The sequence below is a fragment of the Cyprinus carpio genome, unplaced genomic scaffold, assembly GCF_018340385.1.
Source record: "Cyprinus carpio isolate SPL01 unplaced genomic scaffold, ASM1834038v1 S000006809, whole genome shotgun sequence".
NCBI lineage: Eukaryota > Metazoa > Chordata > Actinopteri > Cypriniformes > Cyprinidae > Cyprinus > Cyprinus carpio.
The window spans coordinates 1,126,906-1,148,149 of NW_024879395.1; the positions used below are offsets into that span (position 1 = coordinate 1,126,906).

The window sequence follows — 21,244 nt, forward strand, 5'->3', positions numbered from 1 at the left end:
GGATACTCTCCAAAATGTCGCTAGGGTAATGAAGAAGAGACAAATTTGATAAAGTATTTTTTTCTTTTGTGCACAAAAAGCATCCTCAAAGGTTTGTTTAATTATAGTTGAACCCCTGATATGTAACATGGATTCTTTTTCTATCTCCTTGCTACGTTTCTGGACCTTGATCATGTAAGGGCCCTTGTTTTCTATGGGAGGGTCAGAGAGCTCTCAGATTTTCATAAAAAATATCTTTCATAAAACATTCCGAAGATGAACAAAGGTCTTATAGGTTTGGAACAACATGAGGGTGAGTAATAATAACAGCATTTTTAATTTTGAGTGAACTAACATTTAAAGGAGCCATGTGTAATGTTTGGCAAAAAAAAATCAAGTCATACTCCCACATTCCATACCAGATGGGGTCAGTATGCCTCAATAAAGTGAATTGGGTCTACTCTAGAGTAACAAACGAGAACGGCATAGTCTCTATGCTCCGCCCCTACCTTCACAACAACCCTAGAGCCATAGACGAAGCCCTAAAGGACGTTTTGCCTTTAGAGGAACGTTGGGTGATGTCAAGTGATTTTGAAACATGACATCTTCAAGCTACTCCCCTTCACCTTTACCAGTGAATATGTTCATTATTGTTTTGTTCATATTACATTTTGAGTTGTATATACACATTATTTGAATTAAATTAATTTGACAGACAGCATTCTGTCAACATCATTGGTCAACATCAGACAGCTGATGTTGACCAAGCTAGCGCCAACCAACGTAACCAGAGCTGCCAACTCTCAAGCAATTCACCGTGAGACACACGCAATTGAGTCTTTTCACACGCTTTCAAAAACTTGACCGCTCTGAATATAGTGAGTGCGTGCGCGCGCGGACGGGGCGCTCTCTCTCTCTTTCTCTCTCTCGGGTTCATTATCATCGAAGACATTTCAAGCTTCTTAGGTAATGTTACATTTTAGCATCAGCTTGGTAGAGACGGGCTTGGGTAGATAACAGGTGAAAACCGGATCGGATCTGTGGGTAAGTTATAGCTAGCTAATTATCAAACGCAGCTACGGTTAGCCATCGCTAACCATTAGCACGTTTATCGAACAGCCTTCGATACATTTCAATGTTATAACTTCCCGAAAAAAACTACGCAAACATATAAAACAAACTTCTAGCTAAATACTAACAGCATCTTACTTACCAATCCAAAAGAAATGTTGCAAGTTCGGAGTCGAAGCTCATTTCTTTCAAGTCCATCAGTTGTCTCCAGCGATGGAAAGCAGTGCCGATGTTTTTACTCTGTTTCGGCTCCTTTTCTTATCGGATTTGATTTGTGATTCCGAGCGCGGTTATTTCCCTGTAGCGGTTGGTGGTGGGTAGGTGTCTCTTGCCAAGGGCTTCAGCCATCCTTTCCGCTCTCTTCCCTGAACTGAAATGAATAAGTGGGCTGTACCTTCCACACGATTGACATTAGGTTCCAGTACGCCCACAAGCCGTGCGAGTTATTCGTGTATTGCAGGTTGGCTGGTGGTTATGTTGCCCGCATACCGCCTCCCATGGCCGAAACTGGTATTACGACACCTGTCGGGCCGTGGCTAGTAATGCTAATGCTAATTAAGGTTGATATCTCTGCAGCACTATAACTTGACATTTTTTTAATGACATCATCGCCCTTATTTCTTCTCATTCTTTTGATGCGTGTAGGTCATTTTTTTTTGATATTTTTACCTCAATTTTTACACATGGCACCTTTAAACCCCTCAATTTCAGAACATAAAAAATTAGAGGTGTAACAATTTCACTCGTTTTCTCGATGCATCGATTACAAACCCTGACGATGCATACACATCGATCTTGGAACATGGATTTTTGAATCGTGAATCATTTTTTTTGGACAGTAATCGATTTAAAACGCTAAGAATCGAATGAATCGCGATTTCTATAGCGATTCAATGCTTTCAAAATATATACACATTAAATTACTACAAGCACGAATTAATCGACAGCTCTAAACCAACTGGGTTCCATTTTCAAACTCAAAAATGTAAGCACAAAGTAAATGACTATTCCCAAATGACCTTATATTTTGTGCCACCTGTCAGACCCACTTGGTTATTCTTTATGGCAATATATTTGTTTGTTAACAACTTTATCTAGTGTATATAATTTTTTTCTCATTATTTTCTTGAATAACTGCCTTGTTATTGACCTCAGTAACATATTATCATATCCAGGTAATACTGATCAGCTGATACTTTCACAAACCAGTGCTGATGCTTGCACTGAGAGTTTAGCTGCAGTATGTCAGAGGAACGAGGAAAAGACTTTCTTTCTGAGATGAGTCTCTCAAAGAAACAGAGGTAAGACTGAATCCTTTTCTTTTCTCCTTGTCAATCTATTTCTTCTTTCCTAATCTGTCCAACCTTCTTTTCTTTTCTTTTCTTTTCTTTTCTTTTTTAATTTGCAAATACGTTTAAACTATACATGACAAACAGGGCTTTATGGAGAATTCGAACTTAATAGTAACTAACTAACATACAGAGCTTCTAGCAAGACTGCAGATGTTTTGGGACTAGAGTATGAATTAATTTTATCAGTGCAATTCAAAACTGATTTTTGAACATTCAAAAAAAGTATCCGTAGATGCTAAACATTTAAAACAGGAAAAGCAAAATCTTTATTGACGGATTTGCAAAAGTACAAATTTTATTCAGGCTCTCCAGCTCTGTGTCTGTGAAGAGTGACAAGTCAAAAGATAACATGCCTAACTTCAGTGAGAAAAAAAATATCATCTCCCAAAAGGTATTTCATGTGTTATACATTATAGTATTAATCTACAGGAGTATGTGATAGAATTTGAACCGAAGAAAACTTGAAATTAATTATTGACGCTTCGCGTCGTGACCGCAACACACCACCTCGGGTGTTCATTATTTTTCTAATAATTCAACGGCCCGTCGTCAATTATTCCTTACTTTATTTATGGCCTTTATTGAGCTTATTTTGGAACTTTTTCAGTAAAACAACTACACAGACGATCACTAAGAGGCATACATGCAAATACAGCATAGGAAATAAAGATCATGCAGCCGAACATGAATATATCCATCCATCCATAATCATAGTAGGATGAAATGCACAGCTATACTGTATCTTATTATCATTTGCAGCATTATAATGTTTAAATTATACTGAAATACCTTCTCTGTAATAGAGTTTCTCTCTGTTCTTTGTGTCATTAGTGTATTAACAGTGTAAGACAGGGTCAACGTGTGTCCAGCTCTGTGTCTGTGAAGACTGACCAGTCAAAAGAAGACATGCCAAACTTCAGTGAGACAAAAAAAACACCACCTGACAAAAGGTATTTCATTTTTTTTTTTTTTTGGTCACATTTTGGTCACACATAGACTGTGATAGAAAAGTTTATAAGTGAATATCTAATATGAATTAATTTTTTAGTTTATATTTTATATAAATTCTGAAAGGTTTATCAGGGTATTTAACCTTTTCACACACAAGTTTAAAAATATTCCAGCAGAACACCCAAGTTTTTTATTATTATTATTATTATTAGGCAAACCGTTATTTTAGAATGTATCGCATTTTAGAATGACGCACCGCATCCCTGCAACAATAGCTGAGAATGGAGTGATGTATCAATTTTATTTAATTTTTCCTTTTTTATTCAAAATATTCACAAATTGTGTTAATTATATTATTAAATATCTGATATACCGGTTCTCAAATACGTGTAAAGTAAATGTATTTGGTAGTTCAAAACACCTTTATGATAACATACCATGTTAGTTGATCTGTAACCAAATGATGGGTGCCACCATGTTAGTTTTTGCTGAATCTGAGCTGTGGGGGAATTACATCACATACTGTAAATTCATTCTCTCTTCCCGACATTAAAGTAAGTTTCTGGTGAACAGAGAGAAGAATAGATAGATATGATATCAATAAAACGAGTTGTCAAATAAGTTTCATAAGGATCATTTTTGATGCTTATCCATATGTCAGTGTGTTCTATTTTACAAACTAGAAATGAATATTTTGTTAATAGTTATATGAAACTTAAATGTCTGAAACTTAAATGAAGCATTATGTGGTTGAAAACACTGATTAGTTTTGACATATGCCAAGTGCTGAGTGCGTTTGTCTCTGACTCAGCGCCGAGGAAAAGCACAAAAGCAGATTTGAATTTAGCAGCTGATCACATGATGAGCTGAAACATTCTAATCACACTGGTGTGATCCTGCGTATTAAAGGTTTACTTCACTACCAGAATAAAAAAAATTTCCTGATAATTTACTCACACCCATGTCATGCAAGAGGCCTTTCTTTCTTCAATCGACAAGAAATTAAGGTTTTTGAGAAAAAACATCCAGGATTTTTCTCCATATAGTGTACTTCAGTGGTGCCAAAGAATATATTTTTTTTTTTTTATTATTATTCTGGAAGTGAACTAATCTTTTAAAGTAAGGATGCACATTGAACATTCTAGCAGACAGTATGTCAACAAAGCACAATTTAACTTAAAATGAATGAGTTAGTAAAATAATATTTTTTGACCATTTTTGAGACCCCTTTCTTGAATCAGTTATGTATTTTTTTTCTGTACAAATTCTGCCTGGCTGAGCAGAAGATTATTATCTTAAAACATTAGTTACAAGTTAAAATATTACAGATCTCAATTTGAACACTATGTGTAAATGTGTTATAATAAATGTATTAGCTGTTGTTATTTTTTATTATCATTATTATTGTCTTACTTTTTTATTTTAATTTGAAAATGCATAAAAATGTTACTGAGCAGCTGACGAGTAACAGTTTCAGCGCAGATTTTCATCGCACTTTGGACTTTGAACTCTGCCTAACAAGCAGATCTGCGGAGCTCGTGCAGCGCTGTTTGAATTCATGCAATTCGTGCATGAATGGGTAACACTTTATAATAACGTTCTGTTATAAGTCATTTATAAATTATTAGTTAATGATGAGCTAATCATTTACAAAAACATGACTATACATTCATAAATGATTAATAAGTAATAAGTTAACATTTTAGTAATGTTTTATTAATTCAGTTATAAGTCACTTATAGGTTATTAGTTAATGATGAACAAATCATTTACAAAAACATGACTATATGTTCATAAATGATTAATGAGTGGTATGCTAACGATTTACAAATGTGTTGTAAGTTATTCTTAAAAAAAGTTCAAATCATGAAATAAATCAAACGGATCATTAGTAGATGGTTTATAAAGTTATTAGTTGATACATTATTTATCACTTATAAATCATTGAAGTATTTCTGTCAAAATTGTTTTGTATATATTTCTCATGCACAATGATGAATAAACCATTAGTAAATGATCAGTATATGATTTATTGGCAAATTTGTTACCTGGTCCGTGTTCAAAAGCACAAACATGCAGGTATGCTAAAGCACTATTTTTTAAGAAGAGTAATTCATTTGTTTTGAAGTTGATAAACATTTATAAATGCCTTAGTCAGGTGCAGTCCAGTGGCTTGTGTTAAATCCCTTCACTCATCACTTTACACAGACTTGTTCTGTGTGTGGGATCTAGTGATGAAGTGACCCTCTCAAACCACGTTTAACCTTCCACTGAAGCTCACATCAGGTGCACAGAGTCAAAGACTCCATGTGTGTCAGAGAAAGACAGCTGTCTATACCCTCACAAGTCAGTACTTACAGTAGTACACACTACAAAGTTTTTTGAAAACACCTGTTATAGATGATGTCTAAACGCATGAATAAATCATTTACAAAGCTTTCTGCTGCATCCCCTAATCTGAAGTGTAAACTATCCATCACTTGTAAATGTGTTACATATCATTTGTAGACCTTTCTTACCTGTTACACATTATTTGTATATGAACCACAAGTCATTTATAACACTTTCTGCATCCCCTAATCTAAAGTGTAAGCTAGTCATCACTTGTAAATGATTTATTCATGTGTTTACACATCATCTATAACAGGTGTTAAAACAAATTTGTAGTGTGTACTAAGTACTGACCGGTGAGGGTACAGACAGCTGTCTTCTCTGACACACATGGAGTCTTTGACTCTGTGCACCTGATGTGAGCTTCAGTGGAAGGTAAAACCGGTTGAGAGGGTCACTTTATCACTAGATCCCACACAGAACACAAGTCTGTGCTGATGAGTGAAAGGATTTAACACAAACCACTGGAATCACCTGACTAAGACATTTATAAATGTTTATCAACTTCAAAACAAAATGAATTACTCTTCTTAAAAATAGTGCTTTAGCATACCTGCATGTTTGTGCTTTTGAACATGGACCAGCTAACAAATTTGCCAATAAATCATATACTGATCATTTACTAATGGTTTATTCATCATTGTGCATGAGATAATTATACAAAACATTTTTGACAGAAATACTTCAATGATTTATAAGTGATAAATAATGTATCAACTAATAACTTAATAAACCATCTACTAATGATCCGTTTGATTTATTTCATGATTTGAACTTTTTTTTAAGATAACTTACAAAACATTTGTAAATCGTTAGCATACCACTCATTAAACATTTATGAACATATAGTCATGTTTTGTAAATGATTTGTTCATCATTAACCAATAACTTATAAGTGACTTAATAAAACATTACTAAAATGTTAACTTATTAAGTATTAATCATTTATGAATGTATAGTCATGTTTTGTAAATGACTAGTTCATCATTAACTAATCACTATAAATGACTTATAAAAGAACGTTATTATAAAGTGTTACCACATAATGTTCTGAATTTTATTTACTAATTTTATGAGGCCATTTCACGATTTTAATCATCATACAGTAACCAGCAACCTTCCTCTTCTCATCAAAGACATGCGGGGCAGTACTAAACAGTCTCTCACTGTCTGTGCTTATAATGATTTTTGCGTCTTCCTCTGACAGTTTTAAATGCTTCTACACTGCTGTCATGTTTGCTGCATTAGTGCGCACCTCTATTTGATAGCGTCACATCATTGTTCAGTACAATTCATTCAGTCTTTTTGCATATTCGGCCGAACACCGAAAGAGCTTTTTTGTGTTAGTTTTTTTGCTATTTTTGGCCGAATAATTTTGGTTGTAATATTCGGTGTATCCCTATTTTAAAGCTAATGCTTTCTTTTTCTCCTTGTTAAAAATGTTTACAAGAGATTTTTGTAATATTTTGCCTGTAAATGCAGTATTTTATTTTATTTATTTGTTAACAGGCTTCAATATGAGACATTAAATTCAGATTTCCAGACTCACAGGAAGCACAAGACTTTCAAAGACAATCTTCTAGTGATTTTTCAGGTAAGTTTATAAATGTTATCAAACACAAAAAATTTATTTCTATTTATTTATTTATTTATTTATTTATTTTTGCTTTCTTTGTAGGATCTTGAGAGCAAAATAATCACATTCTTGAAGAATGAGTTTGAAAAGTTTAAGAAAATCTTAAAAAAGGAGAACTTGCAGTCTTTAGTGAAAGACTTTAATGAGAACAGATGCAGCATCAAAGAAGCAGCTCTTGATCTCACACTCTACTTCCTGAGAGAGATGAAGCAAAATGAAGCTGCTGATACTCTAGAAGGTAAGAAACTCATGACCATCCATCACTTATGAATGTATTAGAGAAAGTGGACTGAAACTGGTTTCTTTTTTTTTGTTCCTGTTTTTAGATGATCTTATCTTCATTCATCAGCTAAAATGTAGCCTGAAGAAAAAGTATAAATGCGTATTTGAAGGAATTGCAAAGCAAGGTGACTCAACACTTCTGAATAACATCTACACAGATCTCTATATAACTCAGGGTTGTAGTGAACAGGTCAATACTGAACATGAAGTAAGACAGATTGAAGTTACTTCCAGACGTTCTGAATCACAGGAAATACCAGTTGAATGCACAAACATGTTTGAAACACCTGAAACAAGACAAGCAGATCAGAACTGTACTGACAAAAGGAGTTGCTGGCATCGGAAAATCAGTTCGTGCAAAAGTTTGTTCTGGACTGGGCTGAAGGAAAAGAAAATCAAGATATCAGCTTCATATTTCCTTTACCATTCAGAGAGATGAACTTAAAGGAGAAAGAAACACAAAGTTTGATGGACCTTATAACTCAGTTTTTCCCAGAGACAAAAGGACTGAACCTTACAAGGAGAAATAATTTCAAAGTCCTGTTCATTCTTGATGGATTGGATGAATGTCGTCTTCCTTTGAACTTTGATGGTAATAAAACATGGTCTGATGTATCATCACAAGTCTCTCTGGATGTTCTCCTCACAAACCTCATAAAGGGAAATCTGCTTCCTTCTGCTCTCATCTGGATCACCACCAGACCAGCAGCTGCCAGTAAGATTCCTCCTGACTGTATCGACCAGGTGACAGAGATACGAGGATTCAATGATGTACAAAAGGAGGAGTACTTCAGAAAAAGATTCAAAAATGAGAATCAGGCCAAAGAAATAATTGATCATGTTAAAAAATCTAAAAGTCTTTTTATCATGTGCCACATCCCAGTCTTCTGCTGGATTTCAGCCACTGTTCTCCAGAACATTTTAGATGAGAGAAGGAGTAATGATGTGAGAAATCAGGCTGGTGACATCTCCAAAACACTGCAGGAATCAAATGCCGAAGACACTCCCAAGACTCTGACACAAATGTACACACACTTTCTCCGCTTTCAGATCCAGCAGAGCCGTCGAAAGTATGATGGAGAATACACATTAAATATTTCCTGGGATGAAAAGGCTATTTTTTCGCTGGGAAAACTTGCATTTCATCAGCTGGAAAGAAACAACCTGATCTTCTATGACACAGATCTGGAAGCCTGTGGTATTGATGTCTATAAGGCATCGGTGTATTCAGGCATGTGTACCCAAATCTTTAAGGAGGAAACAGGGATCATTCTTGGCACCACTTTCTGCTTTGTTCACTTGAGCATTCAAGAGTTCATTGCAGCCCTTTATGCACATCTGTTTCTAGACATCCAAAAGCAAAGTGTGTTTGTTCAAGACTCTATGAAACAGGAAAAACATGGAACCATGATTGATTTGCTCAAGACTGCAGTAGACAAGGCACTCGAGAGTGAAACTGGACACCTGGATCTATTCCTTCGCTTTCTTCTCGGTCTGTCACTCCAGACCAATCGGCTACTCTTACGAGGTCTGGTAACTCAGCAAGACTGCAGTGACCAGAGCAAAAAGGAAATAGTTGAGTACATCAAGCAGAAATTTGAAGCTAATCTCTCTCCAGAGAGATCCATCAATCTGTTCTACTGTCTGAATGAACTGAATGATCAAACTCTGGTGAAAGAGATTCAGACCCACCTTAGAGAAGGAAGTCTCTCATCTGGTGATCTTTCACCTGCCCAGTGGTCTGCTTTGGCCTTTGTGTTGTTGACTTCAGAGGAAGAGCAGGAGGAGTTTGAGCTTCAGAAATTCAAGAAATCAGATGAGTGTCTCATTAGACTATCAGCAGTCATCAAAACCTCCAAAAGAGCACTGTAAGTAATTAAAAAGTTTTTTTTTATGTTATGTTATGGTTTAATTTGGATTATACTACGTGGCCATTGAATGCTTGAATCTGATTGGCTGACGAACGTTCTGAGATGTGCAATTATTTTCTGGGAAATGCAAAGCGAATGTAGTTCCAGGCAGCTCTCTTGACCGCATTACAGTTCCATATAACTTTGCATAGTAAAGCTATAATAACGGTCACGCAATCAGTTTGCACAAAAAGGTGTTGTCCTGCGCTGCCCTGACGATTTGATCAGTTAGCCTATACAGTGTTGCATCTTAAAGGCTACACATGACATTTCTCACTAACGATGTACCTAATTCACACATAGCCTAATTCACACAGTACAGTACATTAGCCTAACTCGGGTGTGCATTATTTTTCTAATAATTCAACGGCCCGGCGTCAAATATTCCTTCAATATGCAATCACCAAAATTACCCTATAGTGATCATACATTAAACACTTTACTTTAGTAAAATATGTAAACATGTTTCATGCTATATTTTTTCCTATTTCAATTTTTGGCTTGTTTTTATGAGTAAAGGGGAATTAAAGTGCAAAGCTAATTATTTATACATTTTTATTAGCGATGCCATCTTTACATTGATGTAGACATGTATTATTGTTTTCAAATGTTTTCAAACATTTCATTGAACTTTTAGACAAAATATAAAAGAGGTGTAAAAAACTGTATTTTGATTTGATATATCAGGCTTTCGTGGCCCATATAATATAACATCAATTCATAGTCATATTTAAGAAAGAAAAAAAACTTAACATCAGTTTTATTCAAATGCCTAAACTAGGGGTGACCCTGAATAGTCAAAGATTCAATGTAATTTGACAATTTGACCGATTCGACCAATCTCACAATCAAATATTCGCCAGCTGTTATGATCATGCCATTTTGGCTATACGGGGGTGCTCAGATGTCTGATTTCACATAGAACTACTGGTTTTCTCCCAATAAATAAGAATCTGAAAAGAAAGAAGCTTCAAATAAATATTTTAACATGCGTGAATAAATCCAATTTCACCCATATGGATTTCAGTTTCAAATGTTAACAAGACTCAAATTGACACAGGAGAGAAAGACTTGATTTCTTCGATCAGGTAGGGTACAAGTGATTTCAAAGCATTTCAGCCGATTTATATGTATTGTGTATATACAGTGTAGGCTATTATTTATCTCGTATAAGATGCATTTGGTTAAGTTACGCTGCAGTAAAGCACTTCATTGTAGTACTAAGGTGACTATCTCTTCAGTGCGCAGCGTGAGCAGGACAAACAACAATACAGAATATTAATAACTATGACTGGGACTGTCATACACTCTTAAACTACCAGAAAAAGGGTTCTTCGGCTTGTAACAATAGCAGAACCCTTTTTAGTTCTAAATAGAACCTTTTTATATAGGATTCCATATAGAACCATGCTTTGAAAATGCTATATATGACCTTATTGGTGTTATAAATAATCTTTTTAATGATTTAATGTTTTTCATTAATATTGATATGTTAATATCATTAATATTAGTATTATTATATATATTATTTATTAATATTGTTTTTTTTTTTTTTTTATTTGCCAGAATAATATCTTTGAAGTGTCTATTAGGGTTTTTACATAAAATCAACAACAACAACAACAAGTCAATTAGGTACTTTTTTTAAATGATGTGAAATTGTAGCAAAAAAATGACAGAGTACTTCAAAATACATTAATTAATGAATGACAATGAACACAAATAAATGCTTAAAGAAATAAAACAAAATAGAACATAAAAAAGTGTATTGAAGACCAAGCTCCAGTGAAATATCTACACAATCCTCTATGATGCCTTTAAGTTAATAATTATCTGTATTTTGGAGTGATTGGATGACAGTTTCTCTCTGCAGATGACAAGGTTGTAGGATGTGACAGCATCTGAAAAGCACAATTGAGTTTAGATATACAGTGTGTCTCCTTTCATTTGTTTATGTGAAAACAATGGTTTATGAAGGCCAAAAGTAGCATGTGAGCACTTCACAAAGGAAAAAGTGATATAAATTCAAGGGATAGCTGGGTATGTTTATGCATAAACCTCAGTAATAAAAAATATCTAACAAATTTCAATATCTTTGTTAGAGCTGGTCACAAGTGAAGAAGAGGAGAATATCTTTAACTGAATAGAGCTGGTCACATTTACATTTTCTCTTAAACTAAAAAGAGAAGAGACATAGGAAACCAGTTAGCATTTGGAAGTTATAATTTATAGACATTTTTAAATCAAATGATTTACCTGTTGAGAGTGTGTTGACAGTCTGTGTAATTGGATGGCTGAGCTCCAGAAAATCAGTAATGAGGCATCTTAGGGTGGAGCCTCGGTTATGGTTTTACATTAAAACAACAACAACCACATTAACTACAACAGCAGCATGATGTGTGTGAATTAGGTATGTTTTTATTGACATGCAAAATTGTCAGTGCTCTTAACAACAGTTATTAGCTGAATACATTAATGAATGACGAATGACACTGAACATGAATCAATACATAAAGAAGTAAAACACAAAATAAGAACAAAAAATAGATGTGATGAAGACCAACTTTCAGTGAAACAATCACAATCCAATCCATATGATGCCTCCATCATTTTAGTGTGATTGTGTAGCGATATTTTCTCTGCAGATGATGAGGTTGTGGGATGTGATCTGAAATACACAATTGAGTTTAGAGTTACGGTGTGTCCATGTGTTTATGTAAAAACAATTGTTTATGAATGCCAAAAGCAAAAATGGACAGTATGTGAGCCCTTCACAATCTTAAAAGAAAAAAAAGTGATATAAAGTCATGGGATAGTTTTAATATTTTTTTGTGACTGGGTATGTTTATACATAAGCCCAAGTAATAATTAAAAAATCTAAAAATATGAATTATAAATTTATTATCTCTGTTAATTAGTGGAGAAGAGGAGAGAAGCATAGCTGAATACACTTAACACAGTAAACTATATAAAATAAAAAAAAAAAAAAAAAAAAAAAAAAAACTTTTTTTATCCAAGTACACACTGCATAACAACATTTTAAAAATGAAATCATTTACCTGTTGAAAGTGTGCTGACAGTCTGTATAACTGGATGACTGGAGTAGATGGATCACTGAACTCCAGAAAATCAGTAATGAGGTGCTTTGTCAGTTTGTTTGATAAAAAAAGGGTGAGAATAAAGAACCCTAAACACTAACACAAAGAACCATTTCAGAATGAAAGGGTTCTTCAGAATGCTATGGTTTTAAATAAAACCATTACTGCATGTGCATAACCTTTTAAAGAACCATCTTTTTTTTTAAGTGTATACATAACAATAAAAATGAGAGCACTATTGTAAAAAAATTTTTTAAATGTTTTAAAAAAAAAAAACATTTTTCCCTGTGTGTTTTAAAGTAATTATGACTGTCTAATATCTGACTTGACTCTTAGTAATATATTTTGCCCCCAAAAATATATGATTCGACTATCAGTTAATTATCGGCAAGATTTGAAAATTCCGATTCAACTATGAAAATCCTTAGTCAGGGACACCCCTAGCCTATACTAAAGAAAAAAAAAAATCCTCTAGGACTTTTTCCAGCTGTTGTGGCCCATGGACCACGCACCCTCCCCACCCAAGAATCACTTGTACTCAAACTAAGAAATTAATTTATTTTAACTAAAAAACATAAGGAAATAGTAAGTAATAAAATAAGAACAAATAAATAAATGGCAAGCAATATCACAGACAAAAACAATATACAATTGAAATTAACAATATTTCATTTTTTCAGGTAGGTCTAACTATAATATTTAGGTACAGAATTGCTACAGAAACTGAATAATCTTCAACTGTAAAATAACCCTGGATAGTCTTCACTGTACAAATAAACATTAATGACAGACTGCAGCAGGTTTATTTAAGATGCTGTCTCTTTAAGACCTCATGCATGGATCTAATATACTGTTAACGGTTTACATTCACTTAATAGCCTATGTACTGACAATTTTTAATAATAAAAAAAAAAAAAAAAAAATTACCATACGTCACCACTCGCCAAGACGGGCGTTTTGGGTGTGGGCGCACAGAAAATGGTCTATAAGAGAGCGCACAAGTAATGTATTGAGTTCTCTTTCAATTTAAATTGGCAAGACTCAAAACCACGTGCAAATGATACATCCCGTCATCTGTCATCATCCTGTAAGCGCAGCACCTGCGGGAATGAGTAGAACTATCGACAGTACCCCCAATCCTGCACTGAAATTCAAGCCCTGCTCTGTCTCCTCGGCTAATTCCTCAACTGGGAATGACGTGAGCTGTGTCCCTATGATGTCACTGAGAAGCTGCAGCCATAGCGGGGATGAATTTTGGTGTGGTGGCCCACCCCGGCAGAATGAATGCAGCAGAAGAAACACTGTAATTTTATCTAAATGCCATTGAATCAAAAATACTAATATACAGAGATTACTGGTTTTTGAAAATATATGTAATTGTGGGTCACCCTATTCATGTAAAATATAAATATTTTAATTAAAATATAAAAAAAATGATTGTATACGTTCCACCTAATTCTTTGATGTGATTTATTTTCCTTGTAGGTTAAATGATTGTAATTTAACAGACAAAAGCTGTTCAGCTCTGGCTACAGTTCTTGGGTCAGATACCAATCTGAAAGAGCTGAACCTGAACAATAATAATCTGCAGGATACAGGAGTGAAGCTGCTCTGCTCTGGACTGAAGAACATGCAGTGTAAATTGGAGATACTGAGGTAAGTTGTATGACAACAGACATTGAACTCAAACCAGAACTTGTAAGTTGTGTGGCAACCGATGATTTCGATATTTTTACTCTTTAAAATGTATAAAAATGTACTATTCAGGCGCGGCTCGTCTATATGGGCAGAGCCCTAACAAAATAGTCATCCACAACATAGACCTCTGTATAAACTGAAACAATAATAAATTGTAAATGTGTTCAGCATTCTGCAACAAATATTTTTCAGATTTTCAATACTATTTTAAGTCATAAAGTGGTATATATTAAAATCCTGCGCATGGCTTTAGCATGCATGTATACATGATACTAAGCAGGGCAGACTGTGCCTGAGACCTCCCGAGCTCAACAGCGCCCCACAATTTAGCAACGTAAACCTGTGGTGAAAAGGGAAACTGCAGCATGCTCTAATTGAAAGCTTTTATCAAGGTATACAATATTACCACGGTACTGAAATTTAGTTTCAAAAAGCAGTCATAATACAGTAACAGATTTAATAACCTTTTTCTTATAACAAAAATAACTGAACATATAAATACAATAAAGCAATACAGAAAAATGTATAAAGTTAAAAGTTTTACACAGATTAAAGTGCAAAAGAACTATAAAGACCAATAGGTACCTGTCTGAAATCGCTCACTCGTTCACTCATTCACTCTGTGTCTGAAATCGCTCACTCGCTCACTCATTCAGTCATTCACTAATCCCTATATAGTGTATAGCAGTTGAGTGGACTATAATCAGAAAGGAGTGAACGGAATAAGTGAACAGATTCGGACGGTGACCTGTTTTTATACAGTCTATGACGGTGACGTATACACTGCGCGTGAGACTCGGAGCGGTTGCAAAAACATCGTCACATGCAATTTTATATTACATGTATATACTATTAATACCAATAACACTCAAAATTACTTTATTGTAATTATACATACATACCTCCCCGTCAGCTTTGTGTTTTCATTGATGGTATATTATTTATTTGTTTTGTAATGCTTATATGTTCATAATCATATTATTAAAATACTGAGAACAAAAATAAACACACATTAACACGTTCATAATTTTATGTAATAATTTTTTTTATTATACTGAAACTCTCCCGAGCAGCGTTTTGAGCTCAGATAAGATAATGGTTGTAGCGCGCCCTCAGGCGACCGTTAATTTTACATCAGAATGAATACGCTACCTACAGGTGATTTACGAACATTTGTAAATTAGCCACCAAATTATCATCATTTTTGTAAGTTAACAACGATGCCACCTCAGTAAATTAGTAAAATATTAAACTGAGTTATTGCCTACATAACATATTGTAATATAAATGATTGTATGAAATAAATGTAACAGAAATAATAAAGATGTAAACGTCATCTCTCATTCAAACTCGCTCGCTCCCCGCTCTCGCTTCCAGCGTGACGCTACTCCTCCGCATTGGATTGTGGGAAATAGTGCTTCAGCGAGTGTACATCGGTTGTACACTCGAAGTCAGAATGAATTGTGGGTAAAAAGTAGTGGACGAATGTAGGGAATAAAGTCGTTCACTCAGAATTCGGACAGCACTACAAAATGGCTGACACCCGATATAGTGCACTATATAGTGGATAGTTGCTTAATGATGTTGCTTTTTTAGTTAATTATTTAACATTCACAATGAGTAATATCTACATTTGCTAGAGAAGTTATTAATCTTTGTAAAAAAAAAAAAAAAATACAAGTCTTCGTTCATGTTAGCTCATTAAATAACACAGTTGCAACTTTCAATTTTAAATTTTAACAGTGTGTTATTAAATATTGGAATACCTAAGATTAATGCATGTTCAGAAGAATTTTTAATTGGCAGTTTGTTAACTAATGAAGCCCTAATGTAAAGTGTGAATAAACAATAAAGAATCAAAACCCTTTCAAACTATATCTAGGGCATGTTGTAGTCCAGATTAAAATGTAAATGTAATAAAAAAAAATGGTTCTCATGCGTGCTTGTTTACATCAGAGCGCACACGCGTCTTTCAAGCAGAGTTGTGCACTATGACTAGCTGATGGAAAAAAATATTCTTAAAACCTCTTTGCGTTCAAGGATCGGCGATGACCCCAGATTATTGTTGTTTCACTTTCACAGCACGTTAAACATCACACTCTGGACAAACCGTGCAATCAGTAGAAAGTAAAGTTTCGATATTTGACCACTTAATAAAACATAGTTGCTAAATTATTGTTGCAGTAACAGTAATTTAGTAATTCATGTCAGGAGTCTAAAATAATAAATCCGTATAATGCATATCTGTCAACACTCCCGTTTTTCCCGGGAGTCTACCATATTTCACACCCATCTCCCGCCCCCCTCCCGTTTTGTTATTTCTCCCGGGAAACTCCCGTAATTTGTATGGCCTTACCTCGTAATATGAATACTCACGTCAATACATTATTCCAAGGTTGTCCAGTTGCCAGATCTTGTATGAAACGTATCCTACTCACACAATAGATACATCATACAATTTTGAACCCATTTGTGACCTCAACCTGGCAACCTACAGCTCTGTTGCGCAGTTATTATCTGCACAGGTAGACGTGGGAATTTGAATCAAGAGTCACTAAAAATAGCATTAGAAAGCTCCGGTGGTGCTACGGCAAAAAAAAAAACTAAATATAGCTGCAAATATAACAAGAGTTGGTCGGAGGGAAAAAAACGACATAACGCAGCACTATAAATCCCAACGGCACAATCGCGCTGTGGAGGCACAAAGGGGCACACCCGCGATTTCAAACTTTATCACTCCCTCCAGAGGGGTACTTTTAGCAGCAAAGTCTGCTACTTACGATTATAATTCTGGATGTAAGAAACACTAGGAAACACATTCATGTTAAATACATGAAGTACTGTACTTCATGTATTTAACATGTACTTCAAGTAACAAAAATTTTTTTGTTACTTGAAAACACATGTTCCACATGCACCACAGTGTTTCCTTTTATGTAATATAAAATTTGTTATAATAAAGATAAATAAAAAATAAACATGAATAAGTCTCATTATTATCACAATAATTCTTATTATAATTATGTTTTATGTGTATTTAACTCGCCTCTGACCCGCCCCAAACCCAACCCCCATCTGTCGAGCCCCGCCCCCGCAAACACTCCCCCGCCCCGCCCCCCGGAGTCTCCCTGATTTCGTTATCCAATGTATGGTATTATGTCAAACTTTTAAATAGATATTCACCACTCATTCATATTCAGTCACGTCTGCAGCGATTATTTGTGTTCACATAGATTCACTGAACTGCGTCAATAAGGATTTATAGTCCAAAGCTGCATGTACATGCAGATATATGGATATACCTGTATTTACTCATGTTTACTTTCATATTTCTTCTGACAGAATCATCGTTTCTATTCATTTTCCACTGATTTACGCGATCTGATGATAAATAGCCTCTCCCAGCGCTGTGTGTGTGCGTGCAGTGCTCCGTGCTCATGCTGTGACTCAGACAATCTCTGATTCGTCCTTCGCCTTGTCAATCTTTATCATAACAGGACAACGTCATCGTGTCACATGCTTCCTTCACTCTTCCGCGTTGATATTTGACCACAACAACATAAAGAAACCTCTGTAACCACGACATATCCAAATAATAAACACACGATTACGATAGTAAAGCTTGGTATGTGATTTTCTTGAGATTTGGGGCATGTGTATAACAATATTGAAAAATGTACATCTGAAATGCTAACTTGTGCAGCGATGTAAAAGGCTATAAATAGCATATTTCTACAACAGTAAACGACCAAATTCCACATGAGATCGCAAAAGGAAGTTATTACAAACAATCGATCGGGGTTTAAAGTGAGTTTTGAGTAAAAGTGTACTTATAATTTCATAAATAGTCTGATGTAGCTTGATGCTAACGTTAGCTCTAATGCAGCTACATATCAGGTGCAGTTCTTCTTCATAATGCATTTTGACATAATAATTCACGTAAAGTCATAAGAAAATGTTTTGTTGTATTTTTATAGTAAGGATTTTGATAATAGAGGGGTAAAAGTATACTTGGAATGAAGCGAGGTGGCTTGGTAAACCTTGAAATACCAGAACAAAGGCTAATAAAGGCAGAATAAAAACAAAAGATTAATGATAAAAGAATAATGCGGATAATGTATCATACCTGGCTGATGTGTGAAAGGGTCGTTTTGTGAGAACAATAGAATCATGAATGGGGCAGTATTCAGAGCCAAACATATAGAGACAGCACACAGGAGAGTTTACATGAGTTTACAGGAGATCACAGGGGCCATAAATCAATTTTATAAGCCTTCTCTAAAAACACACATGACATGGCTTTAGAAAATATTTCATAAAATTCAGTTTAACAGATTATATTATGAATTTTCAAATGAAGCATTAGTAGACTTATGGCTTTAGCTGTATTGTGTTTCTAAAGTCATATCCTACATCAATATTTTTTTTAATACATTTAAAAAAATGTTTTTCATATTTTTGTTTTTATGTTTGAGCTTATATATCTTTATCATAAGAGTCTGAGTAATTCTGATTCTTGAACAGTAAACTTTGAAGTGTCAGCTTTGTGAACATATGTTGATAATGTATCTAGTCAGAAAGAATCATGAGCAGAAACCTTTTTACTTTGGGTATGTCATTTCTGTCTCCATGCCGAAAATGGTGGGTGACTGGTAAGGGGTTAAACTGCATCACAAATTCTGAATAATTTGTTATATATAATTATTCACGGTATTTAGAAGTGCCCACGATAACAACATCGTACATATTCATTATCGTGATATATCGCATTACCGAATACCGGCACATGTCTATGGATAATATTTAAATAGAGCTACAGATAATGAGTGAAAATTTTCACTGCTGATTGTTAGGGGTGAGACTAGACAGATTGGGTTCATGAGAATGAGGTGAGGCAAGATTAGGGATTCAAACTGTGTTTTCGAGCGCTGGCGCTGAGCCAGAGAGAGACGTGCACTGCTCTTGTCATATTATCACAACTATGCAGTGTTATTACCCATAATGCATATTTTAGGTTTCAGACATTTAAATACACATAAGTACTAGTAAAACAATATATTTAGAGTTTAAAAAAATACACACGTCTATGGAAGCAACAATAACAATCCATTCAAATTTAATTTGCAGATGTGTTTTATTCATATCAGATACACATAGTGTAAGTAACTATAAAACTTTGTTCTTCTCCCAGTTCACCCACCACTTATTACTTGTATTTCGGGAGAAATTGATGAATTCACTTGATGTTAATCCGACTGACAGGACTCTCTGAACTGCAGCGCGAACAAACATGGCGGCACCCATCTCACATTTCAGATCCCGATCAAGATCATTTAGAAAGGTTTTTAAATGACAAAACACACTCATTTACACATATTTATGAATCGAATATTAGATTGTTCATGATCTGGTATGCAAATTTGAATATATTAAATAACAAAGGAAAAACAAAATGAAAGCGATCCATCTGTCATGAAGTGTTTTCGTGGCTGCGGTGGCCATACGTGTAGCCATGGCGCATCGCCATGGAAACAGTAATGGGAAACGTTCTAAAATATCAGTCACCTGAAAAAAAAAAAACCTCACTCTGGGGGGACCACTAAAACCTTAATGATGAAATACATGACTTGAAAAATAGTCTGCAGGTGCATTTTTTTTTTTTTTTTTTTTTTTTTATGATGGAAGCAATATTTTTCTTGGGGGGAGTTTGGTTAAGGTGAGTTTACACCAAAGGTGTAAAGCTGAAACATGCATAAGAATATGGTCTGCAACAACCCGCTATCTCTACTGCATGCATCAAAGTTGTCAGTAGAACAAGAGCATGTAGTCCATCAGAAATAGAATGAGGCATCTTCAGTATTTTCTGTTGGCGACTTAGCACGTGTTTAGTGACAGAATAATTGTTTATGCTTATAATGGGTTCTATGGGCTTTGACGAAAGTGTTGTGCTGATCTCAACTGGTGTAGTGATGTTACCTGCCAGTTTACACCAATGCTACTAGACTAGACGGTGTATCATTTTCTTAGCAAGTATACTTTACTTCATTGTTTGCTCTGCTTTCTGTAGTGCAGCTACCGAATTTCTCATGAAAACAGTTTTTTTTTTTTTCTTTTTTTGTTTGGAAAAATGTATACGAATGTGTATTGTTTGCGGATTGGCTGTGGTTGGTTTGAATGGCAAATTTCTAAAGAGTTTATTTACCACTCATAAATATAATTTATATTAATTTTTTTTTCTCTCTCCTTTGGAAACTGATGATAATGATATTTCAAATCCAGCCAAAACAAATATGTCATGAATGTCATGTGGCATTCAATGACACGTTTTTTTTTTAATTATATATGGGCTAATGTGGGCAGTTATACAGTGGGTACGGAAAGTATTCAGACCCCCTTACATTTTTCCTTCTTTGTTATATTGCAGCCATTTGCTAAAATCATTTAAGTTCATTTTTTTTCTCTCATTAATGTACACACAGCACCCCATATTAACAGAAAAACACAGAATTGTTGACATTTTTGACCCTTTGCTCAGTATTTAGTAGAAGCACCCTTTTGATCTAATACAGCCATGAGTCTTTTTCAGAAATATCAAACAAGATTTTAAAACCTGGATTACAGCCATTTTCAATTCTCCCTCCTTGCAGATCCTCTCCAGTTCTGTCAGGTTGGATGGTAAACGTTGGTGGACAGCCATTTTCAGGTCTCTCCAGAGATGCTCAATTGGGGTTTAAGTCAGGGCTCTGGCTGGGCCATTCAAGAACAGTCACGGAGTTGTTGTGAAGCCACTCCTTCGTTATTTTAGCTGTGTGCTTAGGGTCATTATCTTGTTGGAAGGTGAACCTTCGCCCAGTCTGAGGTCCTGAGCACTCTGGA

The 21,244-nt window shown here is 34.9% G+C and overlaps 1 protein-coding gene across 1 annotated transcript in view; it reads left to right on the forward strand.

The window, feature by feature from the left end:
- Positions 1–3,242: 3,242 nt before the first annotated feature.
- Positions 3,243–21,244, forward strand: part of LOC122144931 (NACHT, LRR and PYD domains-containing protein 3-like) — a gene marked incomplete at its 3' end in the record, with an annotated part of 35,664 nt that continues 17,662 nt past the window's right edge. Inside the window, exons 1-5 of the mRNA XM_042756151.1 lie at positions 3,243–3,352; positions 7,254–7,338; positions 7,423–7,618; positions 7,707–9,530; positions 14,156–14,326. Of these exons, the coding sequence (XP_042612085.1) occupies positions 8,098–9,530; positions 14,156–14,326 (1,604 nt within the window). The remainder of the gene's footprint in view (positions 3,353–7,253; positions 7,339–7,422; positions 7,619–7,706; positions 9,531–14,155; positions 14,327–21,244) is intronic.